Genomic DNA, 26,354 nt, shown 5'->3' on the forward strand with positions numbered 1-26,354 from the left:
GCCCCGGCCTCCTTGGGTGAAATACCTATTCATCACGAATGTTCATTTTTAGCCTACTCGCCATGACACCCACAGCTTCAAACTCCTGTCGGGCGTTTTGTAACACTTATTGTGATCTATTTGTTTGAAGACGTCACGTTGCTTCAACCGAGCTTCCACAGCGCCGACGGAGCACTCATTCAGTCCCAATCTGCCAATATTCAACCCTTCTCACTCAGTCATAACTTCCGCAGCAATAATAAGGACGACAGCGCTTTCATTGGCCATATATCGAATACCCTATTTCCTTCCGGTTAGCAAATCTTTACTCAGCTGCCAAGTACCGAGGTAAATCGCCGACACGGACGAATAATCGTCCCGACAGGCGGGCAATGCAGCCCTCTGATTGGCCACGGAGCAACTTCGAACTACGCATGCCACAAAATTTCCGTTTCCGGAAGGAACGGCTGCACCAATTTGTCCGCTTCATCAACATCGGGTATCGTGACATCCGGCCCGACGCTCATCCCAATGAAGGCCGCGCCTGAGGTCTCGCCAGGCTTGCAAATATGAATAGTCTCCTGTTCGTAGCTGATTAGTATTGCATCTCTCTTTTAAACCTCGCGACACGGAGTTTATGGTAGAACAGTACGGCTTTTAAAAGATATCCACGAAGACGACTCCAGAGTGCTACACGACATCACGCCCTTCACCATGGATCTCACCATCTCCAAACCACTGACACTGAACTGCGGTCTGGTCCTACCAAACCGCCTCGTCAAGGTACGACCCCCTCACTCCCGTCACTCCAGCACCCAAATCACTGACAAAGACCCCACCAAGGCGGCCATGGCCGAGCAAATGTCTAGCAAATGCAGAAACTACCTCCCCAACGAAGCCGTCGACGCCGTCTACCAAACATGGGCCCGCGGCGGCTGGGGCATGGTCTTAACCGGTAGCCCACCAACCCAGCCGCACCCACCCCTCAACCACCACTGACACCCTCCCTCCACCAGGCAACGTCCAAATCGACGCCGACTACCTCGGCCACCCCTTCGACATCGCCGCCCACGACTCCGACGCCGCCATCGCCCCCAAAGTCCTCTCCACCTGGAAGCGCTGGGCACAAACCTACAACACCGCCGCCGCGGCCACCTCCTCCCCTCCGCCACTCATCATGCAACTCAACCACCCCGGCCGCCAATCTCCCGTCGGCGCGGGCGCGCGCTCGCTCTGCGCGCAGAACCTAGCACCGAGTGCCATCCCGCTCGACATGGGCGACGGGTGGCTGGCCAAGAGCGTGGTGTCGATGGTGTTCGGGACGCCGAAGGCGATGGGGGAGGACGAGATCAGCGCTGTGGTCGGGCGGTTCGCGATGGCGGCGAGACTCGCGGCGGAAGCCGGGTTCGCGGGGGTGGAGGTGCATGCTGCGCATGGGTATTTGCTTTCGACGTTCCTGACGGCGAAGAGCAACGAGCGGACGGACGGGTACGGCGGGTCGGCGCGGAACAGGGCGAGGATAGTGGTCGAGGTGGTCGAGGCGATACGGAAGGCCACGGAGTCGAAGAAGGGGTTTTGTGTGGGGGTGAAGCTGAATTCGGCGGACCATCAGACGGCCGAGGCGCTGCGGGACTCGATCGAGCAGATTGAGGCGATTTCTGAGGCTGGCATCGATTTTCTGGAGATCAGCGGTGGTTCGTATGAGGATCCGAGGGTGAGTGCAGAGATACATGTCGGCCCCCCCATCATCACGGCCATTGCCCTAATCTTGCTACTACTACAGATGATGGCCGATGCCGGCGAATCAGACACTCCCGACGTCAAGGTGTCCAGCCGTACAGCAGCGCGCGAGGCTTTCTTCCTTGACTTCGCAAAGTCCATCCGCGACCAGTTTCCCTCATTACACCTGATGGTTACCGGTGGTTTCCGCACTCGAGCCGGCATGGAAGCCGCAGTAGCCGACTCTGCATGCGACCTCGTCGGCGTCGGACGGCCAGCCGTGCTGCAGCCCTCGGCACCCAGGGACATCATTTTCAACCGGGAACTTTCCGACCAGGATGCGCGCTTGAGTGAGCACAAGATTGACGTGCCGAGGCTGGCTAAGTTGAGTGGCATCAGAGGCGTTGGTTCCGGTGCGACGAGTGTAAGTGACCCCATTCGGTTTTGTGGCGCTCGCCGTTCTAACGGGTGGCAGGCTTGGTACAGTGGTCAGATCCAGAGGCTAGCCAAAGTGAAATGAAGACATATGCAGCTCTCGAAAAAGGGCTCATTCGTTACGCGAGAATGTCTGCATGGCGCAATAGTACCCCGGCTTTTACAGCAACAATAGGCACGTTATACGAGCTGCTTGATGTTCGGATATACTTCACCCGATACCATGCGCTGCAACGCTGAAGTGTCTCCTCACTAACCCAGTTTGGTAATTTTAATGGAGAAGGCGCCGAGCCCCTGCGTCCGTCCCGTCAAGCATTTGCAAGGGGAAATGCTCCGAGATGCGGTGCAGCGTGCTGCGATTGATGAGAGAGATCTCGCCAGAAGAACCCAAGCATAAGCGGATTATCGACAGGGGAGCATCGTCCAGGCCTGGTGCGGCTCTACTCCGCATCTTGGCGTTTCCAATGCTTTCCCATTCGGTGCATATCGCCGGCCCAAGCCGCATAAACGAGGCCGGGTTCCCCTAAAGTTTTACGAGCCAGCGAACCCGCTCTCAGGCGCGTAGGTAGCAAGAAAACGTTCGATGAGAGCGAATCGAGACAAGGTGGAGCGAGCACCGGTCCACCCGAATGCTCGAGCGTCCAGTCCGATCCCAGCAACTATATGCCTTTCGATGCGGCTGCTAAAACGCCGAACCTCAACTGGGCCGCCCGGATAAAAATAGCAAGCTTGATGCCGATGTCTCCTGCAGCTACTTAAATGCAGCCATCTCAGTCCGCCATTGTCCTGTCCATCAGCCAACTCTCGTTCTCCATCGTCTAAGACACTCGCTGCAGCAGCCCATTAATTTTTTGCAAACCTTAATACCCAACCTTAATACCCTCCAACACCATGCACTTCGCATCCGCCATCAGCGCCGTCGCGGCCCTCGCCGTCACTGCCGTCACCGCCGCACCCGTCGCTGAGGCCACCGCCGCTGCCGCCAGCCAGTACGGCAGCTGGGCCGTCGACTACAGCTGGGACTCCGCCGCCAGCGGCTTCAAGCAGGAGAAGTTCTCGGCCGTCTACTCGCTCGACCAGACCACCGCCACCAAGACCTGGACCCTCCTGCCCCCCGACGACGAGACCACCGTCGTCAACCCGGAGTCTTTCGTCGCTTCCTACGACGGCTCTAGTAAGTTGCCTTGGATTTTTTTTTTCCCCCTTCTTTCTCTCTCTCTCTTTTTTGGCGATATGCTGACTCGTTTGGGGGGTGTAACAGCTGTCAGTCTTCAGCAGACCGTCGAGATCGACGGCACCAAGGTCACCATTTACGGCAGCGCGCCGCTCGCGACGAAGTGCAACAGTGCTACCGGTCGTTACTGCAGTGGATCTGCCACCGTTGAGGTCACCCAGGCCGTTGCTTGATTGGCCCGCACCGCATGACAACTGCATGCAAGAACAGTGGCTGTGTGCAACGACATACAGTCACAGATCTGGCTCCCGACATGTAGATAATTGGTCATTAATGAATTTTTGATTCGTTATTGTTGTTTTCCGGTGCGACCCGAATATAGCTGCCGCTCATGATCGAGTGAATGACCGCAGACGCCGAATCTTGTCCTTGGAATTTGGATTCAGATTTCGTAGCAACACTCAGTATAAAGATCTAAGTGACGTCTGGACACCCCGGAATGCGGACCATGGTAATCGCCGAAAATAACCAAAGATTGACGACATAGGCAAGCGAATCCGCCTCGACTTGATTATCCCGCCGGACACGACTTTTCCGCAGCGTCCCCAGCATAGTCACCAACTTTGTGCGACCCCTACGTAACGCAGATTTGTGCTACTGGTGTTGAAATGTGTGATATGGATGGCCTGAGCGATTTTGGTCTCATGAATTGACTCCAGATGATCTTCACCGTTTTCTTGCGGACAACTATCTGGTGCAGAAACCAGGGAGATGACAACGCAGCGGTGTGTGACGAGATATAGGTGCAGAACAGTTCATGACATGGTGCTGGAAGAAAAGAAAAAGCAAGAATAAGGCAACTGGTACGAGGAGTCATGTCGCCCAGCTGTTCTTCGCACCAATCAGCAAATGCAAGAGGGGACTATGCAAGAGGGGACTATGCAAGCAGTGGACTACCCGGCGGAATACCCGCCTTACATATTTCGATGATGATTTCGCTCTTCAGCACAATCAACTCCGATCTTTCTTTCACTCACTTCCCCACAACCAACAAGCATTCTCCTCTACTGCTGTCTATCTTTGATATATCCCGAGACCTTCGGTCATGGCGAAAATCAAGAAAGCCCGGCCCACGAGACCGCGAGCGGACCACATCATGAAGAAAGGCGGAAGCAGCGGATTGCGCCAACCAACGCAGTTGAACAGGCGAAGCTCCAGGCTAACTTTGAAATCTCAGCCGGTTGCGAAGCAGGAGCGTGTCACGATTCCGGCACTGATCAAGCAAGGGAAGCCTGCCCCTCCACCGGTAAGCGAAGAGAAACCATGCCAGTCCGCTGGTGAAATCGACAAGTTTCAGCGCGCTGCCCATGGTGCAGGAACATCCCGACGGCAAACACATGCAGGAAGAGGCGCCTACGATCGCTCCGGAGAAGCAGGAAGTCCGGCGCCAATGCCAAAAGATAGCCTTGTCGCATCATCGGGGCAGGACGACGATGCGAGCCTTCATCCGAAGGGGAAGGAGCAAGTCCGGGAAGAAGCGGAGAAGCACGGGGAAGACGTCCCAAAGGTGAAGCGTGAGCATTCAAATACAACTCCAGTAGTTATAAAGGTCCCACCCAAGGTGCATTAAGTGAGGATGCGGCTATCGCAGTATATAAGCCGGTAAGTTCAGCGACAACGGTATGCTAACTACGACCGAACAAGATGGATTAGCTCGGTTAGATGAGAGCCTGAAGATTTACGTAGGGCATTCTGAGCTTCCATCCGCCCTCTTGTGGGAAAGAGGACGCAAGTTCGAGTACGGGTTAGGGAAGGCAAAAAAGACGGTCCCAAAGAGTCTTTCTGTCGAGGCACGGGAACGGGGGCACTCCCCATTAGATCCCACCGCTTCCAGTTTTGCCATTTGCGTCGATGGTCTTTCTTTTTTTTTTTCCCTACCACTACTCCATGCGCCGTGCCACTAATGATTATCTGTGTCCAGTTCATATACTTAAGTCAAAATGCTGGCCGTATTAGGCACTTAAGGATGTCGTCAGCTATATTTTGTTGGTTACTATCGAGGGAACAAGCAATCCCTCCCGTCGACCGCCTTCTTTGCGTCCCATAAAACGTCACCTTTTCCGCAACTTCCACACTGTGCTCCAGAAAGCCTTTTGCTGGTCCGATCTCAGTTGGCATCAGTCCAATGCGATTCAAATCAATAGACGTGGCTGGTTCAATATAAGCGACATCCCACCTACACCTCTCCTCTGACTAAATAGCTATCTGACTGCTGCATACCATAGACCTTCCCGTAGCGTCTCGAGATATCTTTAGTGTTTGTTGAATACCCATGTCAACCGTATCCAACCCTTTGTCGATACTTCGAAGAGTTCAAGATAGACATCACTCAAAAGACATTGCGAGAACGCGGACGCCCCCAAGAATACCAGTCGCATGCAAAATGTTGATTCGCCATATCCATGGAGATATCAGAGCCATTGCATGGCTCATAGCGACCGGAGTGAAGAAGGACCCCTGCCCAATGCCCAATGCCCGTACGCCAAAAAGCCCCAGCAGTCGCACCCAGCCAAACCCATCAATCGTACACAGAAGCGAGAGCTTTTCCCCCATCCATCCTTTTCGCACTCCTGCCTACCACGCCCTATCTCCTACTCGCAACCAAATCCCTCACCGCCGCCAGCACACCCAACCCTCTCATCTCACAACCCTCAACCACACTCTTCGTCTCCGTCAACCCCTTCCCCTCTTCCTCCTGCTGCTTCTTCAACAACGCCTCCCTCTCCGCCTTCAACGCCCTCCTCTTCTCGAGCTTCGCCTTCGCCGCCTTATCCTCCTCATCACGGGCCTCGAGCTCGCGCAGCCAAGCCTCGCGCTTCTCCTGCGCCTGTTTCTGCTGCTGCAGGGCGTCGAACTCCTTGCGCTTCTCGCGGTCCTCGGACCAGTACATGCTTCCCGCAGCCATGGCGGCGATGGTGAAGCCTTGCGCGTAGATGCGGCGGCGGAACATGCGGTTCGTCGTGTTGTGGTCGCCCTTCTTCATCGCGCGCGTCGCGCCCAGCAGCGCCCAGCACGTCAGCAGGCAGCCTAGCGGGATGAGCGGCTCCTCGCGCAGCCGCCGCGTCAGCTTTTGCATGCGGTTTTCTGAGTAGAAGTCCCTGCGGGGTAGAAAGCAGACGGTGTTAGCGGGGTGATAAGAGCAGACAGATTCTTCTAGGGTGGTTGGTAGGATAGGTAGATCGGTTTGGGACGGTTGGGTGGACGGGGCGATGGACATACTCGTTGCCGTCAAAGGACGAGGGAAGCGGAGCGTCGGACATGGTGGGCGGTTTGCGCTGAGATGCAACGGGTGGCGGGTGGCTCGATTATTCGGTGCAGCGGAGTCGCGGAGGTATTAGAAGCTCGAGAGGAAGCAATTGAGTGATATAGCGGAGGGTATGAGAAGGTTTGAGCGATATCCGACGCTGCGGGGCCGAAATGGTGGGTTGGAGTTTTCGGTCGGCGACCTCGCGTGAGATGCAATCGTCACTATTTGGACGGGGCCATCGGGGAGCCAAGCCTCCGGCACCAGCCGCGCTTCCCGGCTCCGCAAGCTTGCTGACACACCATCCGCAAACTGACATCTGACGTCTAGCTACTCCCTCCTAATCGCCAGCAGCAAGCGGTCCATGTGAAGCGGAAGCTCACTCGCACACTCTCTCCTTCGAGGCATGATACTATGAGCGCCGCCCCTCCACACACCCCGTTCGCGATATGAGCGATGATGCGTCCCCACCTACTGCGGACTGGCCACGCCGTCACCCCGACCACGATGCGACGGACGCGCCTCGAGACGGCCTCGACGCCGCCGACGACGAAGCCGCCATCCACGCCGACCAGCGCCGGAAGATACAGTCGAAGCGGATAGGCTACCTCGACGACCTCCTCCGCAACCTAGACATCCTCATCTACGCCGAGATATCGGCCGTCTATTACCTAGAGTAAGCGACACCCAATGCCAGTTCCCCCAGACTAGGGTGAACCCCGCGCAACTGACTCGTCTTTTGCCGCAGCTGCTCGTTCCTGCGATTCGTCCTTCGTGCCTTCGTACAGCTAATCTGGCTCACCCCGAAGCCCGAGATCCTCCCCGAACTACCTTCAAACCGTCCGTACATATACCCCATCAGCGGCTCGAATCTGATATGTCTGTTTTGTCATCTTTGGTTCCCGCCCCCGGCGGCGGGAGAGGCCACAAGAGGATACTTGCATGGCGGTCTGTTGATCGACTGGATCGGCCAGCAAGGTCCAGCGTCAAAGTTGCGACTGTTCCTTCTGGACTGCTTCATCCTCGCCCTGCAAGTAGTGATGCTAGCTGCCACGCTCAAGCTCCAGAAGGTGAAGAAGAGGAAAGAATCGGACGCGTCGAACAGCAGCGACCCGGCGTCAGAAAGAGCAGGAGAAGGCCCAAGCTCCCCGACGACGGCACGGCAGGATGTTGACTCTGAGGAGAGAGGGATCCTGCGGCGCTCCTCGACACTGTCGAGTCTGGAAGGCCGGACCCCTAACGAGAGGGACGAGCTCTTGGGTGATGCCGAGATCCCTGAATCTAGCTTGCAGGCCACTCTCGATGCCCTGAATTCAGGACAGGCAATGGTTGCAGAGCTGTTCATCTTCGACACGGTCCGTGAGCAAATCGATGTCGCATTTAACCCAACCAATACGGAAGCTGCCCGACCCGCAGTGCTAACCAGCCGAGACCGCCGGCGGCAGCTCGCGGCGGTTCTGGCCAGGCGGAGACTCGCTCTGGCGACAAGGTTCGGAGCGGGATGAGTGGCGAGCGGGGAGGGTCGGTAACGGTTTTCAGAGCACGGTCGTCGCTTCGGTCGGGCATCAGCAGGCTACAGCGGAACACACAGGAGAGAGTTGTTTCAAATCCTGTGGGAATGGGCGGGCGAGGAAGCGAGGTTTCGAATATGGCTGTAGCTGGAAGGACGTTTTCACACGCCTGGTCACGCCCAGTCAAACAGACGGAGCCGTGCTGCGGTTAGCGCCACAAGTGCTATGGCAGGGCTACATCAAAAGGTCATCAGAAGTCGACATGGGGTTAACACGGGAGCAAAGTTAATAACGTTGGGCGATGCAGAGCAGCGCACACCGTCTGTGCGGCGTCACGATTGAGGTCTGAGGCAGATTACAAAGCATTAGCAAGCGGGGTTCTCGTCTGCTTCACCTTAATGAATGGCGGTTCAACCGATGTTTTATCAGATGTGGCTGGGGCAGAAACGAGGCGCATCCCCAACGACAGCAAATTTCCTCCTGACGCACCTCCAAGATCGGCCAAGATTAGGCGGTGGCACCATGGCCAGCTGCTCAGCCCATCTCTGGATTGATTGAATATCACACTTGTCTTGGCGGGTGGAGACACGCAATGGAAAAAGGTCACCGGTCACAGACGTGGGTCCTCGAGGTCTGTCTGAGTGGCGTTGAGGTGGCAGCAGTCATCTGAAGGAATCTGGATCTCCGCGCTGTTCGAATAATGCGCAGCGGAGCGGACGGCCGCCGCCAATTCCAAGGAACAGCTCTTCATGCAGGCTGCAGCCATGCAGAACCGCCACGTTCAAGCGGGCATACGCGTCCCCCGTTCAGCCGCTGCTGGCGACGGGATACGAGGACCCGAGAAAAATGCTTCTTTTCCTCGATGCTGATCCACGGCGGGGCTAGTGGGTGGGCCCTCCCTCTCCCCCCCTGGTCGCACATCCGCAGCTAAGCCTCGCAGTGGGTGTGGAGAGGCGGCAGGGGTCGGAGCGGATCAGAGATGCCAAGCTGCCGCCAGCCCGCTGCCCGCTCGACTGCAGCGGAAGCCAGTCCTCCTCTGCACGTAAGAGGCTCCCGACCCAGGGACTCGTGTGCGTATATGGCGGTCAGCTAAGCCGAGACGAGGGCCGGGGTGGCGGTTGGGAAGGGAGGGGCGTCGTCAGGCGGGAGCCCACTTCGTCCAGCCCACGTAGCGTCCGGTGACGGCCTGAAGGAGTTAGGCCTGCCCAAAGGGTGTGCGGCACTTTTTTTGGCACGGCGGCGGGAGGGTGTTGTTGGCGCTGCAATGCGCTGTGCAGGGGCATGGGTTGGGATACCGAGGCAATCGGGCGTTCGCCGGCAGCTTGTCCTGCAGTCATCGACACCGTGCAGGGCTGCTAAAATGGCTGGCGTAGGGGCCCTGCTACCTCTCTCGGGCTAAGGCACGCTTTAACGTGCCCGCGTGGTACGATATGGGTTCATTTAAACTTTGGGCCGGGGGAGCGTTGGGGAGCGAGCCGCCGGAGGAAAATAAAAAAAAAATGCAGCAAGAGCGATCCGCGACGTCCTCGCCTCCAGCCACTCCCCTGGTCGGCTTCTTCATGCCCGCCGTTCCTGGGATGCTGCCTGCTCCAAACTTACCGCGGGGATGACGCGTGAGCTGAACACGCCGCTGCACGTGCTTTTCCCTACCATGTTCCCGCGTTTTAATTTGGGGAAGCGCGGGACGCTGCTGACTCTCTGGCACCAAGGCGCACGATGGCCTGCATTTCCAGCCCGCGCCGCTCCCCCCCGCGCCTTCGAGAAGGATTGGACTTGACTAAGGGCGAGGAGCCGGCCCGCAGATCGCACTACTTGCCGCTGAGGATTGCTTGCGTGCTCGCCCCGATGACGCTCCCCCTCTCCCGGCCGCCGTCTTACTCTCTCTGCCGATGTGGTCCCCCCGACCCGGTTCCGACTTGCGGCTTCGGGCGATAGCCGGCATCCACTCCCGCAGCGTCGTCTCTCACTGCCGAACTACTAAGAGAGAGACGACGCTGCGGGAGTGGATGCCGGCTATGGCCCTCCGTATTCGACCGACGTTCGTGCCAGGGATCCTGCCCTGATGCTGCCTTCCGCAACTCTGCACGGCACTCGCTCCATTCTCAGCTAGGCTTCTGAGACCCTCCGCTTCGCGCAAGGATCAAGTGTCTGATGATGATGGCCGCCCAGGCCGTCACCCCGCCGCCACTGCTCCGCGCATGCTACACGTCGCTATCTCTCTCTCGTAGTCACGTAGTGAAGGAGGAGCCTGCAGTAAGGAACGCTAGACAAGGCTGTATTGCCTGGTACTTCCCGACCCGCCCGTCAGCAACCATGAGGGAAGGACCGTCCGCGGGCCAACGGATTCGCGCCAACGACCTTTCTATCTTGAGATTCCAGCCCTTTTTCTTCCGCCACCAATCAAGCCGCTCCATCTGGCATTATGGCGCTACACCAAGCCTTACCTGTCAGAAAACGGTCCTGCGTCGGACCCTGGTCCCGGGGGCGCTCACAAAAAAACCCGTGCGGTTCGGTTGTCTCGCTGACTGCCGCACGTACCGCGCTATATCTTCAGCTCTGTTTGTTCCTCCTTCCATGTACATTGTTGGAAGACATGCTCCCGTTCTAGCGCCTGATGATTGGACCACAAGCTAGCAAAGCGTAGGCTTCCACCTGTCTCATTTTTTTTATTTTTGCCTCCTTACTGTGTCTATCTCCCCCCTCTTCCCGCAATGACAACAACCATATTCCCTGCTTCTTATGTGTGCTTTTGCCCGATACTAGCATTATCTCCGCCGTGCATACGCGCCATCGGTCCAGCCGCACAAACCTTCTTCTACTTTTTCCTCTGCCTTTAGCTCGGCATGTCGCTATTCTCGGGGACCCTGAAAAATTCCCCCCTCTCTCTCTAATCTTACAGGATACTTTGCCAGCCAATGAGGGAAGTCAGCTTGAATTACTTGTGATACACCTCCCTTGACGACCGAGGCCCCAACGACTCCTCGACGGAAGGTTCTTGTTAGCTCGGACGCGTCATCCTGGAAAACGCGTTCCTATCACACCGCTCAAATACCTCGTGCTCGACGAAACCATAATACTGACCTTCCCTTCTGAAGGGTCTTCTGGTCCGTTCACAGTCCTCCCAGACTTCTACCGAGCCATTACGTGAAAGGGAAGATGCTTGTCAAGGCAAGGAGGAAAAGATGGGAGACGAGGAGGCGGTGACCAGGGCGCCTCGGTGGATCCGTGATCTACAGAGCCGTGGCCCCACGTCACTACTACACCCGGACCTTCTTTCGCAAGAAGAAAAGAATTCCAAATCGTTTCTTCCCCCTCTGCCTAAGAAGGGGAGCGATCTGAGATCTGGCCCGGCACTTGAACGGCGCCAAGGGATGAGAAAGTCCAAGAGCCTGCACGATTGCCGGCGACAGGGGGCACGCTTGTTCTCTCTCTCGCTCACACACAAGCATTACCCCTGGATGTTGGCGTGAGTGTATGTGTAACCTTCACGGAGGGTGAGAGGGTTGCCTCGGACCGGCCCCTCTATCTGCTCCCATCTGATCCCGTCATCTAGATTGCATCTCACACACGATGGCGGGCCGATATTGCTCCTCCCCCGCGCCGCCGGTATTCAGCCTTGCCGATAACGATATCAAACGCGGGACGGAGAAGGGGGGCGGGGATGACCAGAGGAGTGCATGCGAAGGAACGACGTGCATCGATCGGACGTGCATACTACATACATACATACGTACGCGATGGTAATGCTGACGGCCCTATTGCGCGCGTCGCGTCTGATCGAGATCTAGGCGCCCAGTGCCAAGTTTTCTTGCACGATGGGGGGGGAGTGGACGCGCTCTCTGAACTCAGTCGTGTTGTTGGAGCATAGGTGGCCCTGTTGCGTGAAGGCCACTCTGGTGCTATACAATAGGTAGCCTCGTTCTCACGATGAGGCCGTGCTTTGCAAGGCTGGTGCAGAGAAGGAAGGCGCCGTGCGCATTGACGCTGGTGGTCACCTTCGCGTTTTCCTTTTGCGTGTTGGTGAAGTGGGAATAAATGAATAATGGTCTCGGAAGGGGGGGCTCACGCACGGATGGGCAACGAAGGAAAAAAAGCGTGCGTACCTGGAAACCAGCCTTGAACGAGGAAGGATTCGGACTCGGTGCGAGGTACCTACGCACGCACGTACGCAAGAAGCTGGGGCCACGACGTGGACGCGACGCGCCGGAGGAGCCGCATCGGCAATCGATGATTGCGAATGCTGCTAGCTTAGGCGCCACTGAAAGTGTTTTCCTTTGCTGCCCTTCGAGACGCCTCACCCCCCGTTGGGAAAGACGCAATGACGATGCTGATGGTCGAGTCTAGACCGTGCCGTATGACGTGAAGTGAGCACGGTCGGCTTCAAACTAATGACATAGCTCACACCAGCGCCTCTGCTAATGCCACGCCGCCGCGTGGTTGTTTGTCATTGTTTATTGTTTTGTTTCTCCGTATGATGGCTGTGCTGGAGCTGAGGCCACCGTCTCGTACCTACACCATTCCGTCCCCTTCCATGCTCGAACGTCGTGGTCCGGGACCTATCTTCGGAAATAACTTTCCTCATTCCTTCGCTCATCTCACAGCTCAAGCGTCGGGAAACGTTGACACTTGATGTCTCTTCTCCTTCTTTATCCCCCTTTAAGTCAAGGGCGCAAACCTTAAATTCGAATCCTGGCAACTGAATCCGTACCTATAACGTCACCCAACAGGGACATTGTTTCCCTTTTGCGTCGGACATTCGCTAGATATCCGCGGTGCATTAGCAGCCGCGCTTACGAGGAGATTGCTCCGTGAGAGAAAAACGCGGCATGAAGCGTGCCCCTCGTATCTACGTCGGAAGGGCGGAACGGAGCGCCACTTGTGGGGGCGGGGAAGCGGGAGAGGCGCTGTAGTTCTTATAGCTGTTGTGCAAACCCCAACGCAGAACTTTCTTTTTTAGCGTCTCGAGGGTGTGTACGCCGCCGCCCATCAACAACAAGTACTGGTCCAACAACCGCCGTCAGCGCCAAGGCGATTGCAAACCCTCCCCCCACGCCAACACCTCCTCTCTATTCGTTCGTAACGGTCGATGATGTAGTGTGCGGGGGAAGGTTCTGGAGTCACGATGCCCTGGAAACGAGGCGTTTCGTGTGCCCCGTCATCCGCATATCCTCAAGAGACGAAAAAAGGCGGCAGAGGCAGGAACAACAACCGTAGCTAGCGCGCCGCCTCGACTGTGAAGAAACACGAACCCCATGCGGCTGCCTGCTGATGGCATCCCGACGACCGGTGGTGGCTGGCTGGCTAGCTGACTGTGCCTCACCCCGGCTGGCTCGCCGGGGGAGTTTTTTTTAATCTACTGCCACCAAAAGGAAAGAGGCTGTGCAGTGGCCACTTATCGGCGGCAACTGGAGCTGACCAGCGTCTTTCTCCCCGTTTGCCCCTTTTCCCATTCTCGAAAGAAGCAAAAAATGATAGGACGCCATGCCCATCTATCCCGAGCCCTGGCGTGTATGCATTGCCATCTCGTTGTTCTCGTACATGACCTCGCCTTTGTTATCCCTTCTTGCTACGGGCTGCCCGGGAGGAAGGGGGGCTGAGCAGCGGGCAAGGAGCCGCCGGTACCGGGGTCCAAGCTCAGCAGCGGCCGTTGGAGAGTGGGCAGGTTTCGGCGGCAGCAGCTCTGACGCCATGACGCTGCAGGAGAAATGAGGCGGCAACAAGGAGGATTGCGGCGTTGTGTAACCTCGTCGGCGCGTGATAAATCTGCCGGTAAGTGTCGCGAAAAGGTCGTAGGGGCGAGGAAGAGCGGGCGTTCCGGTCGGGATGGGGGCTGTGTTGTAAGAAGCGTTTCTAGCTTCATCTTCCGTTCGTGCCTTTGGAGGCGTGTGCGGACTGTTGCGGCTGGTCTAGCCTGGATTCGGTAATGTGACAAGTAAGCAAAGCCTAGGGGGATCAGCTATACTGGAATACCAAGTGGTCAGTGTGGAACTGTGCTTTGGACGGAACGTGACGTCTCGTTCGTGAGAAGTGACGGTAGGCAGTAGCAAGAGCGTGACAGAGGTGATCGAGTGACCGAGCGGTTTGTGGGCGATACTGTGAGATGGAGAATGGCATGCAGAGTCTATCGCCCCTGTGAGAGGCGTTGACGGGCACGCCGGCGGCTGCGGGGGCCAAGCTTCTCTCTCACATGCTCCGTGATTGAAGAACGTGCAAGGCTATGGGCCGCAGCCGCCGCTAAAGCCATCGCACGACATTGCTTCCAAGAGGTCATGCATGCAATCAGCTGCATTGCATATGCGAGACGTGTTCTCTGGCAATCAGTGTGGCCAGACCCCGATGCAGCTCAGTGCAGAGAGCGGGCGGGGGAAGCCACATGCTCAAGAGACGTGCATGTTCGAGCCAAGATCACCACGTTGTTTCTTTTTCGCCCTCCAGTAGTCCCCTCTCGGTCAGCCAGGCAAGTGAACTTTTGTCGTTGTTGATCAGCGACGACGTCCATTCAAGCCGTCTCTTCGGTGGGCGCTAGCCTCCCTACGACCATGACTGCGTCCACAAACACTGCCCCTGACGCCCTAGCGTGCCGCTGTCCCATGGATCACGGTGCAGCAGATCAGCGGAACAGTGATCGACCCCACCAACAAGACTGGTGAAGCATCTCAGGTTTGAATCGAGGCCTTCGGCGACTGACGGCTGGAGAAGGAAAAAGAGTTTGTCTAGCGGCATCAAGGCTCAGTGCATTATCCGCTAGTCTTCCGATTTGTTGACGACGTTTCTCCTCCCAGCGCCGCGTAGTCGGGGTTTCTCCGTGAGGAAGGCAACCGACTGAAAAGAGCACTGATGCGACAATCGACTTTGCCCGTTCAGGCATGAGGTGCTGACAAGTGAGACTTTTTATCATGGAAGCTTTTAGTCACACACCTACCCCAGTCTTGGCCATGTTTTTGGATCAGCAGGAAAGCATGCGCCGAAAATGACATGAAGATAGAAGTGGTGGTAAGTATTATGCTTGGATGGCCCGGAAGCCCTCCGCCGCGCATGCTATTCCTCAGATGGGCGGGAAGCTTGCGCTACTCCAGGCATGGGATCAGCGGAAGAAGGAATCCACATCGTGGACCGGGGAAGACGGATTTTGTCCCAGAGTGTAAGTACAAGATTTAGCATTATGCCGTTCGCCGTTGGAACCGAGATCAAGTGGCTTCACTGAACTAAGCCGGAGTCGTGTCCAAAAGGCAGTCTCAAGGAGGTCCAGAGAAAAGTGAATTGTCGGGGAGGTGGCATAATTCCATCTGTTAGACCATCGACATCTGTGCCGACCAAGCGGATACCAGGTGCTGGTCGACGCGGAGTAATTTCCTTTTGGCCCGCGCACGTGCCATGATTCCTTCTTCATAGTCTTCGCCAATCACAAGGTACGACACACGGGTAGCAGACTGAGAGACAACGAGGGGTGATTGATAATTGATGGGCTAAGCCCGGAGATTGGGAGGAGTGAAGAGCCAAACGAGAAGTCGCTTTTCTTAGTTTGGTGGCTTCGTACGGCTATCTCCAGGACGGGTCTGTTGAGCTTCTTTGGGTATGCTGCTGCTACTGCTTTACCAAATCGCGCCTAAGACACGGCGGGTCAGATATAGAGTTTGGGTTGTGAGTCTTCAGGTATACTCCGGTATCCTGGCGATTCCGGAAAGATCCTTGTCATGGTCATCTGGCACTATAGCGGACCCTAGCTCGCGCCAATGACGCGATGTCGATACAACCCCCGCCGATCTGGTTCGCTGCAGCTCAGGAAGTGACCTGAGCTATGGCATGGTGACCACGAAAATTATGACATTACGATAACCGTGTGCGTGAGACCAACGGTGACCAAAGCTTCGCGACCGTCCAAGAGCTGAAAGACAGGGATGACGTAGGGCAAAGCTAGGATCGTACCACTCATCGCACATCGTTGATTCATGGGAAATCATGATACCAAAAAGGACCTTATTAGAGAATATTTTACAATGTTTTTCTTTTCGGGCCTGCGCAACGCCCAGCTAGCTCGACCGTGACTAGATACAAGTACAGATGTTTCCAATGGTTCAGGTCTTGGTGGTCGGTCCGCCAGCCGCGTGAGCCATGCAGGCTTTTCCTGACCGCTGTCTAGATGCGACCTCAATATGAGAACACAGAAATGGTCGAAGGAAAGAAAGAAAAGCAACAAACAGCCATCAAAAACATCCAAGGCTGACTTCGGGTATAATGCAGTGTGAAGGAATGCGACGAAACGAAGGTGCCGAACTCCTGTCTTGATCGCATCGGTCTGCGCAAGATTGAGGATGTTTGGCATAATAGTGAATCTGATATGACCACCAAACAATCCAAAGGCAGTAGAAGTAGGGTATCAAAAGAAACGAACAAAAGTAGGTCAGGCGAAAAAGAGACAAACATTGCAATGAAACGTTTGACCTCAGCCTTTTCGCGTCTGTGACATGATTTCAACACCGTGAAGCGTAACCCAGCACAGACGTACATCGCGCATTCGTGACAGCGGGAAAACACGACTCCAAGTAGACGAGAATGATCCGACCGCTCTTGGAGAATCGCAGCAGAATGGTCTGCCTCAAATCGGATTGCAGGCCGCACCAGACGCGGGCCCGGGTCGTCGCTTCAGGGGGTGGCGTGTGGATCCCCACGACCATCATGTATCGTCATCTTCTCACACGCCGCGTGCACCAATGACTTCGTATATGTCTCGAGTGTATGTACCGTATGTATGATTGAAGACCCGCACTTGCCGGGATCAATGCTGACCCGGAGGTGGCAAGCCCGGAGGACCACGTCCCGCAGAGGTCTGAGGAGGCCAGCTCCTGTCGGTCCGCTCAGGCGCGTAGGGAGTAGGATAGCCTGGCTGGGGCGGCTGCTGTTGCTGCTGCTGCTGTTGGGGCTGCTGCGGCGGGGCATGCTGCATCGACGCTGAGGGCGTGCGAGAGCCCGGGACGGGAGAAGCGGCCGCGAGCGGAGGATACGACGCTGGCGGATACGCCACTTGAGGCTGGGCCTGCTGGCCAGGGACTGCGCCCGGGGGAGGGAGGTACGAGCTCGTACGTCTACGGACATTGCGATCTGACTCGGCAGGGCGTTGCTCGCTTCGGTGATCTGACGGATAGGTGCTGAAGCCAGTACCTGGAGTGCTGCTTGCAGATGTGCTGCCTTGTCCAGATGACGCTCCCGTGCTACCCTGGGCTTGCATAGAGAGTCTTCGGAGGCGTGGTGAAGGCGGGCGTGGGAAGTGACGGTCGCCGCCCGGCGCTTGGTAAACCAGCTGAGCGAAGTAGTCGCGCTCGCGCTTGTAGTATTCGACGTCCTCGTTGGCTTCGCGAATTTGTTGCTCCAGGCGAGCAATTGTGGAGGAGGCTTCTCTTTCTTTTTCCTTCCTCCTCGCTCGGAATCGAGCCGAAGCACCGGCGTTGCGCTTTCGCTTCTCATCAGCCATTTTCGACGCAGCCTGCACATCCACTGGAATCTGTACATGACCTTGGTTTGTCTCGAGTGTGAGAAGCTGATAATTGCTCTGACCAGTCGAGGCAACAGGGATTCCATAGGAGCGGTCGGGCTCTTGCGACGAGAACTGAGGAGGCGGCGGCGCGCTCGAGGGAGCCGACTGGAACGGGACGGGCGACGGACGACCAATTTCTCCCAGCGACGCGGCCGGCGAATGCTGGCCAGCCGGACCGTACGAGTACATGCCGCGGGGGCTTGCGCTCGCCGACTGCGGCTGAGGTGGCTGAGACATGCCGCCACTGGTCCGCCGCGAGTGGCTCTGTTGGATGGGAGGAGTAGGGATCGAGGACGGCGGAGGAGGAGGGAAGTTGTAGCCTGATCGCTGCGCTGCCGGAGGTGTAGGCAGAGGCGGATTCGGTGCGGATCCAGGCTCGTGTCTGTAATCTTGGGAGCTGGGCGAGAGAAACGGAGTCTCCTGGGCATTGATGGTGCCGGTTGGCGGTCTGATCATGCCCAGACTTTGTGAGCGGTAGAGAGGAGAGCGCGGGCTCAGGACGCGGCGGTGGCCAATGCTGGAGGTGTGAGCATGTTGGCGCCTCTGATCCTCGTAGCTAGGAACGCCGTGGCTCATGTGTGGGGAGGGCCCCGGCAGGCGGTCGACGGGGGACGGAGACTCCATCTGGGAGGCAGTGCGGCTGCGGGCCTTGGACTCGGCAGAAAGAGAGCCGTCGCCCGACGGGTTCAGGATCGAGTGCACGCCGAGGGCGCGCGGGGTGCGGTCCTCGGAGCGTGGCGGCGTGGGCTCAGAGGTAGGCGGGTGGATGGGCGGCAGAGCAGGACCGCGGCCCTGCAGCTGCTCATACCTGGCGCCACCAGACAAGCTCAGCATCGCCGAGGGTGGTCCTGCGGGACTCGTGTAGGATCGTGCGGCGGTCGGCCGGCTGGAGACATCGTGGAGGAAGGTGGACGAAGGACCTGACCTGCTGCCATGCTGCTGTGACATCAGGTCCTTGTCGTCGGGGTGCCTTGCGCCTCGATGAGTCGACCATGAGGCGTCCCTTCCCCGGTCTTCCAGCTGGCGGAGGTCGACGGGGTCCTGGAGGCGCAGCCGGAGGTCGAGCTGCGAGGCGGGCGGGCTCTGGGGAAACGAGACCCGGTAAGGATGGTGGTGTTGGTAGGGAACGGCGAGATCTGGGGCAGCCAGGATGACGGCGCGCGAGGGCAGTGCCTCGCGGGGAGTAGCAGACCAAGAGACGGAAGGTGTTGAGTGAGTAGGCGCGTCAGGACGTGCGCATGGCAGGGTAAGAGACGGAGGGCAGAGGGGCGGGCTTGCGCTCGTGACTGGGGGGAGGTCTAGAGATATAACGAGTTGCGGTGAGTTGGAGTGAGGGAGAATCACACCAACGGGCGGGCGATGCTCAAGCTCATCCCTGCGGGCTGCTACGCCGGGTCGGGAAAGGCCCCAAGGTACACGATGCTGACCTTGTCGATAATGGAGGATTGGCGGGCGTGCGCGGAGGGCGGGAGCCGTTCCCTGGCAGAGGCATGGCCGTGGGCTGCATGGTGCGACTGTCGCAGCTGTCGTGGCCGCCCCGGCTGTCAAGCAACTGCCGCCGGCGCCTGCGACTCAGCAGCACCGCCCGGCGCGGCAGAGGCGCCATGCAAATCTGCGCTGCTCCCACACGGCATCGATCAGCGCCGCCCGGGCCCCCTGCCGGCGCTGAGGGCGTGCGCGCGAGCTACCTTTCGCTCGGGATCCTGAGCCTTATGCCCCCTCCACCTTCGCTGCCCTCCCCGCCTGTTTCGCTGCCACCCGCCAACGTCACGTCCCGTCCCTAATCTCGTCACCTGCGCTAGCCGCCCGCCGACGCTGCGATAGCACGGCCAGAACCTCGCCCGGCGCGCAGCCGCCGTGAGCGCGCCCGACGCCCCGGTCAGTCTGCAACACCGCCAGCACACCACGCCCGCCTGGGAGCCGCCCGCCCAGCGTCCGCCGCCCGCGAGCAGCCCGCCCGCCCAGGCACCGCGCCGCCGCCGCCGCCGAGGGGCCCCGGCGTGCATCGCGTGCAGCTGCAGTGGGAGGCGGCCAGATCTATATGGCGCGATTCGCGAATGACGGCATTGCGAGCTGTCGGGCATCAGGGCAGGGCCGTTGCACACCCCCAAGGCCAGCTCCGGGATCAGCCAGGGCCCATTACTCGCCCGGACCGCGGCGCGAGCGGTGAAGAAGCGCAACGGCACGGGCGCTCTTTATATCAGGAGGGCTGGCAATCTCCCCTCGATGGCGCAAAAGCGATCGTCCTTGCGGTGCAATTAGCCAGGCGGACATTGAAGGCAGGGGTGGAGGGATGTCTGAGCCAGCTCAGCAACGCGTCGGGCCCGCGGGGGCGGGCGTGCGTGCTGATCGCTCCGAATGATGCGCATGGCGACTGGCGGACTTGGCCCTCGGGCTGCGTGCGGCCAGCGACGTGTTGGGCGAGGACTTGTCGAACGCTGTCGTTGCATTTAGCATCGCCGCGGCCATTGGACTGCCCCCGCCATCCCTGCCGCATGGAGGGCGCGGTCATATGACACGCTCGGCCTGCAACATCTCTCCCAGCGCTGTGGTGCAGAGCAGCGCGCGCAGCGTGCGGATGGTCGTCCACGCGCGCGGCTTTTTTCTGATTGGGCTCGTCCACGGACCCCCGACGGCTTTGATCTTTGCAGCGAAGAAGTCTGCGCATGCAAGCCACCGCACAGCCCGTCCGCCGCCTCCTGTTGGCCGCGCGCGCGCAGGGTGCTCCCTGCCGGCGCCCGCCCCAAGCCCCTGGCCAATTTGGAAGCCCACGTTGCTGTGGCTGATGCACCGTTTCTCTCGAGAAAGCTGCGAGTCACTGCACCTGCAGCGTGCCGCTTTGGGCCCGCGCTACGCTCTCGCACACGCATGTCCACCTCAGCTGCCCGCTCATTGGGGCGGGATAGACGAGCAGTGTGCGGTGTGCGGTGTGCTTGCTTGCACGCACACGCGACGACGCCGCCTCGGAAGGCCTGGCGGGCGCGCCCGGTGCCATGGGCCAGCTGCGACTAGCAGCCGACTGAGCCCCGCTGCCGGATCCCAGCAACACCCTCCTCCTGCCAGTGCGACTCTCTCGCCTGTCCGTCATCCTCGCCCAAGCCCCAGTCCCGCTGCTTTTCGTCATCGCCTCCGCGTCCCACCCTCCGCCTGAAACCGCCGAAGCATGGCCGCCGCTTGTACGCCTCGCTCCGCGCACCGAGCCTCGCCTGCTGCTGCCCGTGGGTTGATCAAACACCAGCGCCGTGACCGCGGGCCGGCGGAAGGATCCAACGGACTAACGTCGACGGCGCCACGCGCTCAAGGAACATGCCTGGACCTCGCCGCTTCCCCATCACCACGAGCTGCAGCCGCATAAAGATTTGAGCGCTCGGTGCCCCGCTGCTCTCTTACTAACGCAAACGCTTTTGGGTTTGCTAAAATGCATCCAGACGTTGAAATCCCAGGGTTGCTGGCCTCCGGCTCCACGGCGCCCACCGCCGCCGCGTTCAGCGCCAGATCGTCCCAGGCACCGGCCGCGTTCGAGAAGTGCATTGCTCCCCACCACGCGCTCGCCTGACCGCCGCTCGTCCCGCATGTGGATGGCTGACCAAACAATTGCCGATCAGGTGGAACGTGGGAAGTTCCGAAATTGATGCGCATCACCACGCGCTGAGCTGCCGTTTGATTATTTTGTGATGGCGGGCTTGCGTCAGGTCGGAGCGGCAGCCCTACCAGGAAGCGCGGCTAGGGAAACGGTCTGGTGCTACAACGCGCCCTCGGAGCGGCCACATGGCAGCCCTGTTCCGTCCAACTTTTTGCTTCTGCGGGAGCTTGCGCCGCGGTCGTACGGTGTTGCAATATTTAGACAGGAACCAATACACGGCTAGCTCCACGCCAACGGCCGCCGTCGAGTCCGCACTATTGACTGCTGGACCCCTCGCGAGACGACTCATTCACGCCAGCATTCCCCGTCTTGTCAAAACCATTGCGACTCTCGGTCCGTTGTGGTCGCACGCTGTCAGACAGCCTCGTGCAAGTCATCCCGATCTGCAGCAATCCCTTCCTGCACAGACGCGACGGCTCGCAAGCCATAAACCCGACTACGTTCGGCGTCAGGCCAGCAAGCAGCAGCAGCAGAAGTTCCCTGTCCCATGCTGGCCGACCAATATTATTGAGTTGCGCCCTCTCAAACGAGTCCTGGCTTCCAACTTGCCACAACAGTCACCTGCCCCGTCCCCTTCATCCCCGTCGTCGCGCTGCGCCTGGAGCAACTGGTCATTGCTGTGAGACATGGCGTCCGTGTGCGGAACAACGACCCTTTAACCACTCTCAGCTTCTTCTATTGGTCTTCCCCGTGCCGCCTTCGCGAAGGTTTCGCGAACAATTCTAATGCCCCTGCGCAGGCTCACGGACGCTTCACTGTGCGACCGCCCTATTGCACATCCCCGGCCGCCCGGCCGCAAGCGAAATAAGGAGCGTCCATCACCACGTTTTCGAGGCCCTCAGAAAATAATCACCCGCAAATGACGACACCTGGATCGCAGCACTACCATCCCTGCCGTGAATCCCTGCCGATTTCTTACTGACCTGGGTGCCTCGGTTCCGGCGAATTCTCTTTTTCCTTTCTTTTTTTTTCTTTTTGCTTGCGTGCCCTGCAGCGAGCTGTGTTTCCGCTTATGACCTATCTACTCCCCTTTTCGTCTCATCGCCGCAGTCAGGCGGCTGCCCCCGAGTGAACGATCAACCACCTGCGCGCACAACCCTCCGTCACAGGGCATGTTCAATGGGACTGAATCATTCAACCAGGCCTTCTCTTTTCGCGCCCGCGTTGCGTTTCGCAATGAATCGCACGGGCACACACCCGCGTCTTACGTCGCGCAATGCCGAGCTGAAACTGAATCGCCGCATAGGACAAGAGATCGGATCGAACCCTTCCCCTCGTGTCGTGCTCGCACTGCACGCGCTGGCTGGTACGGCTGTAGCCGCTCCGAAGCCGCGTGCTGCGGTCGCATCATTATTCATCATGTCCGCGACTCGAGCATGGGTTCGACGAGTCGTGGGGGAGAGACCTGACCGGTAAAGTCATAAACGAGGTGTGAACAGGAAACCGCCGTTGCATCTCATTGCGCCCCGCCCAAAAGGAGTCAAGATGGATGGAACCTCTCGCCTGCTGCTGGACATGTGCCACGGATGTTTTGGTTCGGCCCTTGCTCTCTCTCTGGTGTTGCCGATAGCCGTCCCGTAAACCCATCGGCCGCGGCAGCATTACCGGCAGCGTTGCCGTTCTTTGATACCATCTGCCCTACGCATAGATGCACACGGACGGGGATAAAGCTAAAATTTTCTTTGTCTCGCGGATGCAACAGCTGCAGATCCGGCCGTCTCGGCTGGCGATTCAGTTGGAGCCGCCAGCCATCTTACTAAGGGGCGCGCGAGTCGGCGTGCAGCCGGAATCGTATCATGTCAAATACATAGTCACACGCTCAGCGCACATCACAGACCGGTCGCTTCAACAAGGGCCACATCGCCTGCATGCCGAGTTGCGGCCCCGGCGAGCCGGTCGGGTATTGTAACTTTCCAAAGAGCGGTGCCGCAGCACGAACCTTTCCCGGTCCAGATCGCTTGTCGAATTCATCGGCAGCAAGTTGGGTTTCGGCCGGGTTTGGTTGCCCCACGAGAAGAGGTAGGCTGAGTCTGGGAAAGCAGAGGCCACCTGAAGGTGGGCAACAAGATCGCAACGCGTGCGAACAGGCCCAGAAAAAAAAATAAAAAGAGGACATGGGGCCAAGAGCTAATGCGTGCACTTAGCACGCAATACCCGCTCCCCCGGCCGCACCAGGCTGGCTCAGGAATAGGAACGCCGCACCGGCTGCGCCTTTGCCATCGTCATCGTACTTTTCTTCAGCTCTTCGCACCAAGCAGCGTGCTCACCGGTCCCGCGAGAAAAAGAGAAGGACGCACGTCCCTGTGCAGTACGCACACCTCTTCTTCTGTTCCAATCGCTTGCCTGCGTGTGCCCAGAGTGGCGTGGGTGGTTCGTTTTCATGCTAGCTGCGGGCGCCGTGTTTTTTCACTACCCCTCCACCGGCGCCCCTCCAAGCCCGCTTTCTTCACCGTACCTCCAGCGGGCGGCAGCGCATCAGCTAGAGCGAAGCGCGGACCAATTGGATTGCCATGCGCCCTGGGAATGTGGACCGGAGAAGGCGCTGCGACTTTTTTTGTTGTTCCTTTCACCGCGCGCTCCACTTGACAAGCAGTCTAGAAGCGGCAGAAGAAGTCCAGAACCATGCGCGAAGGGCAGCTTACTCACGTACAGCACATACATACATTTCACACTACTCATCACACACCGACCCGACACAATGGCTGACTGGCTGGGCTTGCTTGCTTGCTTGCTTGCTTCCCACTTTGCCTTGCAGATCATTTTGTTTCCTTTTGGCATCTTCGCTGCACACCACTAACCTCGCATCTCGGAGAATAACCCGAGAGGCTCGGGGGATTTCGAGAAGGTTTGAATCCTTTCGCCCTCGTTTAAGGTTTGGCGCTGGCGACCTAAACAAACCAAAAAACAAAAAAAAAATTCAAAGGCCGCACGACGGACAACGCTCGATCGCTTCGCTCTCGCAATCGTTCATCAGAGCGGGGATGTCAGCGTTGCGCATGCTTTTTTTCTTTCGTAGTCCGCCTCATAATCAGGCGGAACTTACAATTATCACCGCTTCCTCCGCTCCTCCCACCCCGCTTTCTCCCCCGCGTAATCCTTTTGTGGCTTTCCCACCTGTGGCTTGCAGCCAGCGAACAGCGGATTTTGTCTTCTGCATCTCCTCATTCCCGCTAGCGCCCTGTTGTAGTGCTGACGACGATGACGTTTCTCTCGATGATTTGATGGACTGTGGTTCGGGATCTTACTTTATTGTGTTTCGTTTTCAATTTTTGCTGTTCTCTCGTTTCTTCTGCCCGGGGAGAGGGAAAGGGCCGGCTGTGTGGTACCCCCCTCTCACTCTCCACTGCCCCTCCGATTTCCCTCCACTAAAGCGCCACGGCCAGCAGTACTGCGTGGCGGTCATCGTCGTTTGTTCGTCATTGCCCTCCCGGCCCCATTTGAAAGCCCGATGGTCAGGTATGCGTTGGCAAATTTGGGCTGAGTGGCGCCATAAACGACGTTATCTTATCAACAAGGGACCGGAAAAGCAGCGAATGATGGTCCGGATCCTGGCAAAAAGAGGATCGCAGATGCGTTGTACCGTCGTAGTGGGTTTGCAAATAGAACCTTGGGGGCCTTTTCCTGCACCGCTACATTGTTCCTACGTGGTGTGGGGCGGGGGGCGCAGTTGGAGCAGATGGCTAGATGTGTGTTTAGGCCTGCCCGACTACTACATCCAGGCATCGATCCAACTACCAACCCAAGTAGGGAGCAGTATCCTGTTTCGGAATAAGGTTGCATGGTCGAACTCTTTCTGTCAGCCCGCAGTGCGGCGAAGAGAGTAGAAAGAGCGGGACCATGCCTACAGCAGCATGCATGCCTTTGTAAAGAGCGGTAAGAGGCTGGGCGAGTTCCAGCGTGTTTAGGGTCCACACTCGCCAGCCAAATCGGACGGACACCAGTAGTGGCGGCGGGCCAAGCTATTAGGCAGATTGCTTACATGGCTACGCGGCACCGTTCTACGGCAAAGCGTTCGTTCGTTCGTTCTTACGGCCCCTAATTTCGCGCTTACCAAGGTTACTCCTCAACATCACACCACACCGCACGGCAAAGAAACAAGAAAGCAGTCGCCGTCAGTCAGCAACAACTAACCACCACGCCTTGAACCCAAGCCACGGTCGCCCACTAATGGCAGTCCAAACCGTGGCGCAAAGGGCCCCATCGATGAAATTAAAACGAAAAAAAAAACCAATAAATAAAAAAACAATAAAGCAAAAGCCCCCTACCTAACATTTGAGATCGAGTATGATGGGCGGAAACTAGCGCCAATGCCGAGCGCGTGGGGGCATCGCCAGGTATTCCCGGACGCATGTACCTACGGCAAAATAGAGTGCTGATGTTGCGTAAGGTTTTTTTTTTTTTCTTCTGTATGGAGGGCCAAACCAAGCATCCGGGGATGCGGGCGCGTTGCCCCGCCCGTTCTTTCCAATACATACCTACCAATACAGCGGAAAGAAAAGAAAAAAACAAATAAAACGCCACGCGCGTGGGAAAGAAAGAATCGGTAAAGGTACTACTAAAAGCTAGAGGTAACACACACATTTCATCGTATGCACGTACGTGCATCTTTGCGTGTTTCTCGCATGCAATAGATCCACGGGAATGGGGGGGAGGCAACGATGCGTTGCAGCCAGTGGTTGCGTGGCGTCTGGAAAGGCGCTATGGCGCGTTCTGGCGTTCTAGCGCCCTCTCCAGCGCGCGCAACGCACCAAAGCGCCAACCCGCCCGCCGTCCCCGTCCTTCCCGAAGGGCGGGACGGGCAAGAGAGCGCTGCTAAAATCCGGGTCCGGTGGTGTACCTATTGATTTTGGCTTTTTACCCTTATTTCTTGGCGGTCCCGGTAATAATGTCTATGTGCCGTTGTTTTAGTAGGTAGGGCAACGGGAAAACAAAAAAGGGACTGGTTGCGGGGACAGGGCATTGGAAAAAAAAATAATGCCGTGGATCCGGGCTGACGCTTAGTTAAACTTATTATTGATATTGTTCGGCAGCGTGGGTGCAAGAGCGAGATGCTGTTG

General features: G+C 57.9%; 5 protein-coding genes across 5 annotated transcripts; 3 read left to right on the forward strand and 2 right to left on the reverse strand.

Annotated features, from left to right (window-relative positions):
* Positions 1-693: 693 nt before the first annotated feature.
* Positions 694-2,218, forward strand: LTHEOB_781 (Fmn binding protein; the record flags this gene model as incomplete). Its single annotated transcript, XM_035517217.1, has 5 exons — positions 694-762; positions 823-934; positions 996-1,693; positions 1,763-2,122; positions 2,174-2,218. The coding sequence occupies 5 exons, from the start codon at positions 694-696 to the stop codon at positions 2,216-2,218; spliced, it is 1,284 nt and encodes a 427-aa protein (XP_035369540.1).
* An 806-nt stretch (positions 2,219-3,024) lies between these two features.
* Positions 3,025-3,540, forward strand: LTHEOB_782 (uncharacterized protein; the record flags this gene model as incomplete). The annotated part of the gene is made up of 2 exons (XM_035517228.1): positions 3,025-3,307; positions 3,395-3,540. 2 exons carry the CDS (start codon positions 3,025-3,027, stop codon positions 3,538-3,540), a joined length of 429 nt encoding a protein of 142 aa, XP_035369541.1.
* Positions 3,541-5,951: 2,411 nt separating this feature from the next.
* Positions 5,952-6,627, reverse strand: LTHEOB_783 (Mitochondrial hypoxia responsive domain containing protein; the record flags this gene model as incomplete). Its single annotated transcript, XM_035517239.1, has 2 exons — positions 5,952-6,465; positions 6,587-6,627. The coding sequence occupies 2 exons, from the start codon at positions 6,625-6,627 to the stop codon at positions 5,952-5,954; spliced, it is 555 nt and encodes a 184-aa protein (XP_035369542.1).
* A 433-nt stretch (positions 6,628-7,060) lies between these two features.
* Positions 7,061-8,116, forward strand: LTHEOB_784 (uncharacterized protein; the record flags this gene model as incomplete). The annotated part of the gene is made up of 2 exons (XM_035517250.1): positions 7,061-7,287; positions 7,360-8,116. 2 exons carry the CDS (start codon positions 7,061-7,063, stop codon positions 8,114-8,116), a joined length of 984 nt encoding a protein of 327 aa, XP_035369543.1.
* An 8,782-nt stretch (positions 8,117-16,898) lies between these two features.
* On the reverse strand, positions 16,899-19,161 carry LTHEOB_785 (Transcription factor bzip; the record flags this gene model as incomplete). The annotated part of the gene is made up of 2 exons (XM_035517261.1): positions 16,899-19,029; positions 19,082-19,161. 2 exons carry the CDS (start codon positions 19,159-19,161, stop codon positions 16,899-16,901), a joined length of 2,211 nt encoding a protein of 736 aa, XP_035369544.1.
* Positions 19,162-26,354: the final 7,193 nt, after the last annotated feature.

The sequence above is a fragment of the Lasiodiplodia theobromae genome (genome assembly GCF_012971845.1).
Source record: "Lasiodiplodia theobromae strain AM2As chromosome Unknown scaffold_2, whole genome shotgun sequence".
Taxonomy (NCBI): domain Eukaryota; kingdom Fungi; phylum Ascomycota; class Dothideomycetes; order Botryosphaeriales; family Botryosphaeriaceae; genus Lasiodiplodia; species Lasiodiplodia theobromae.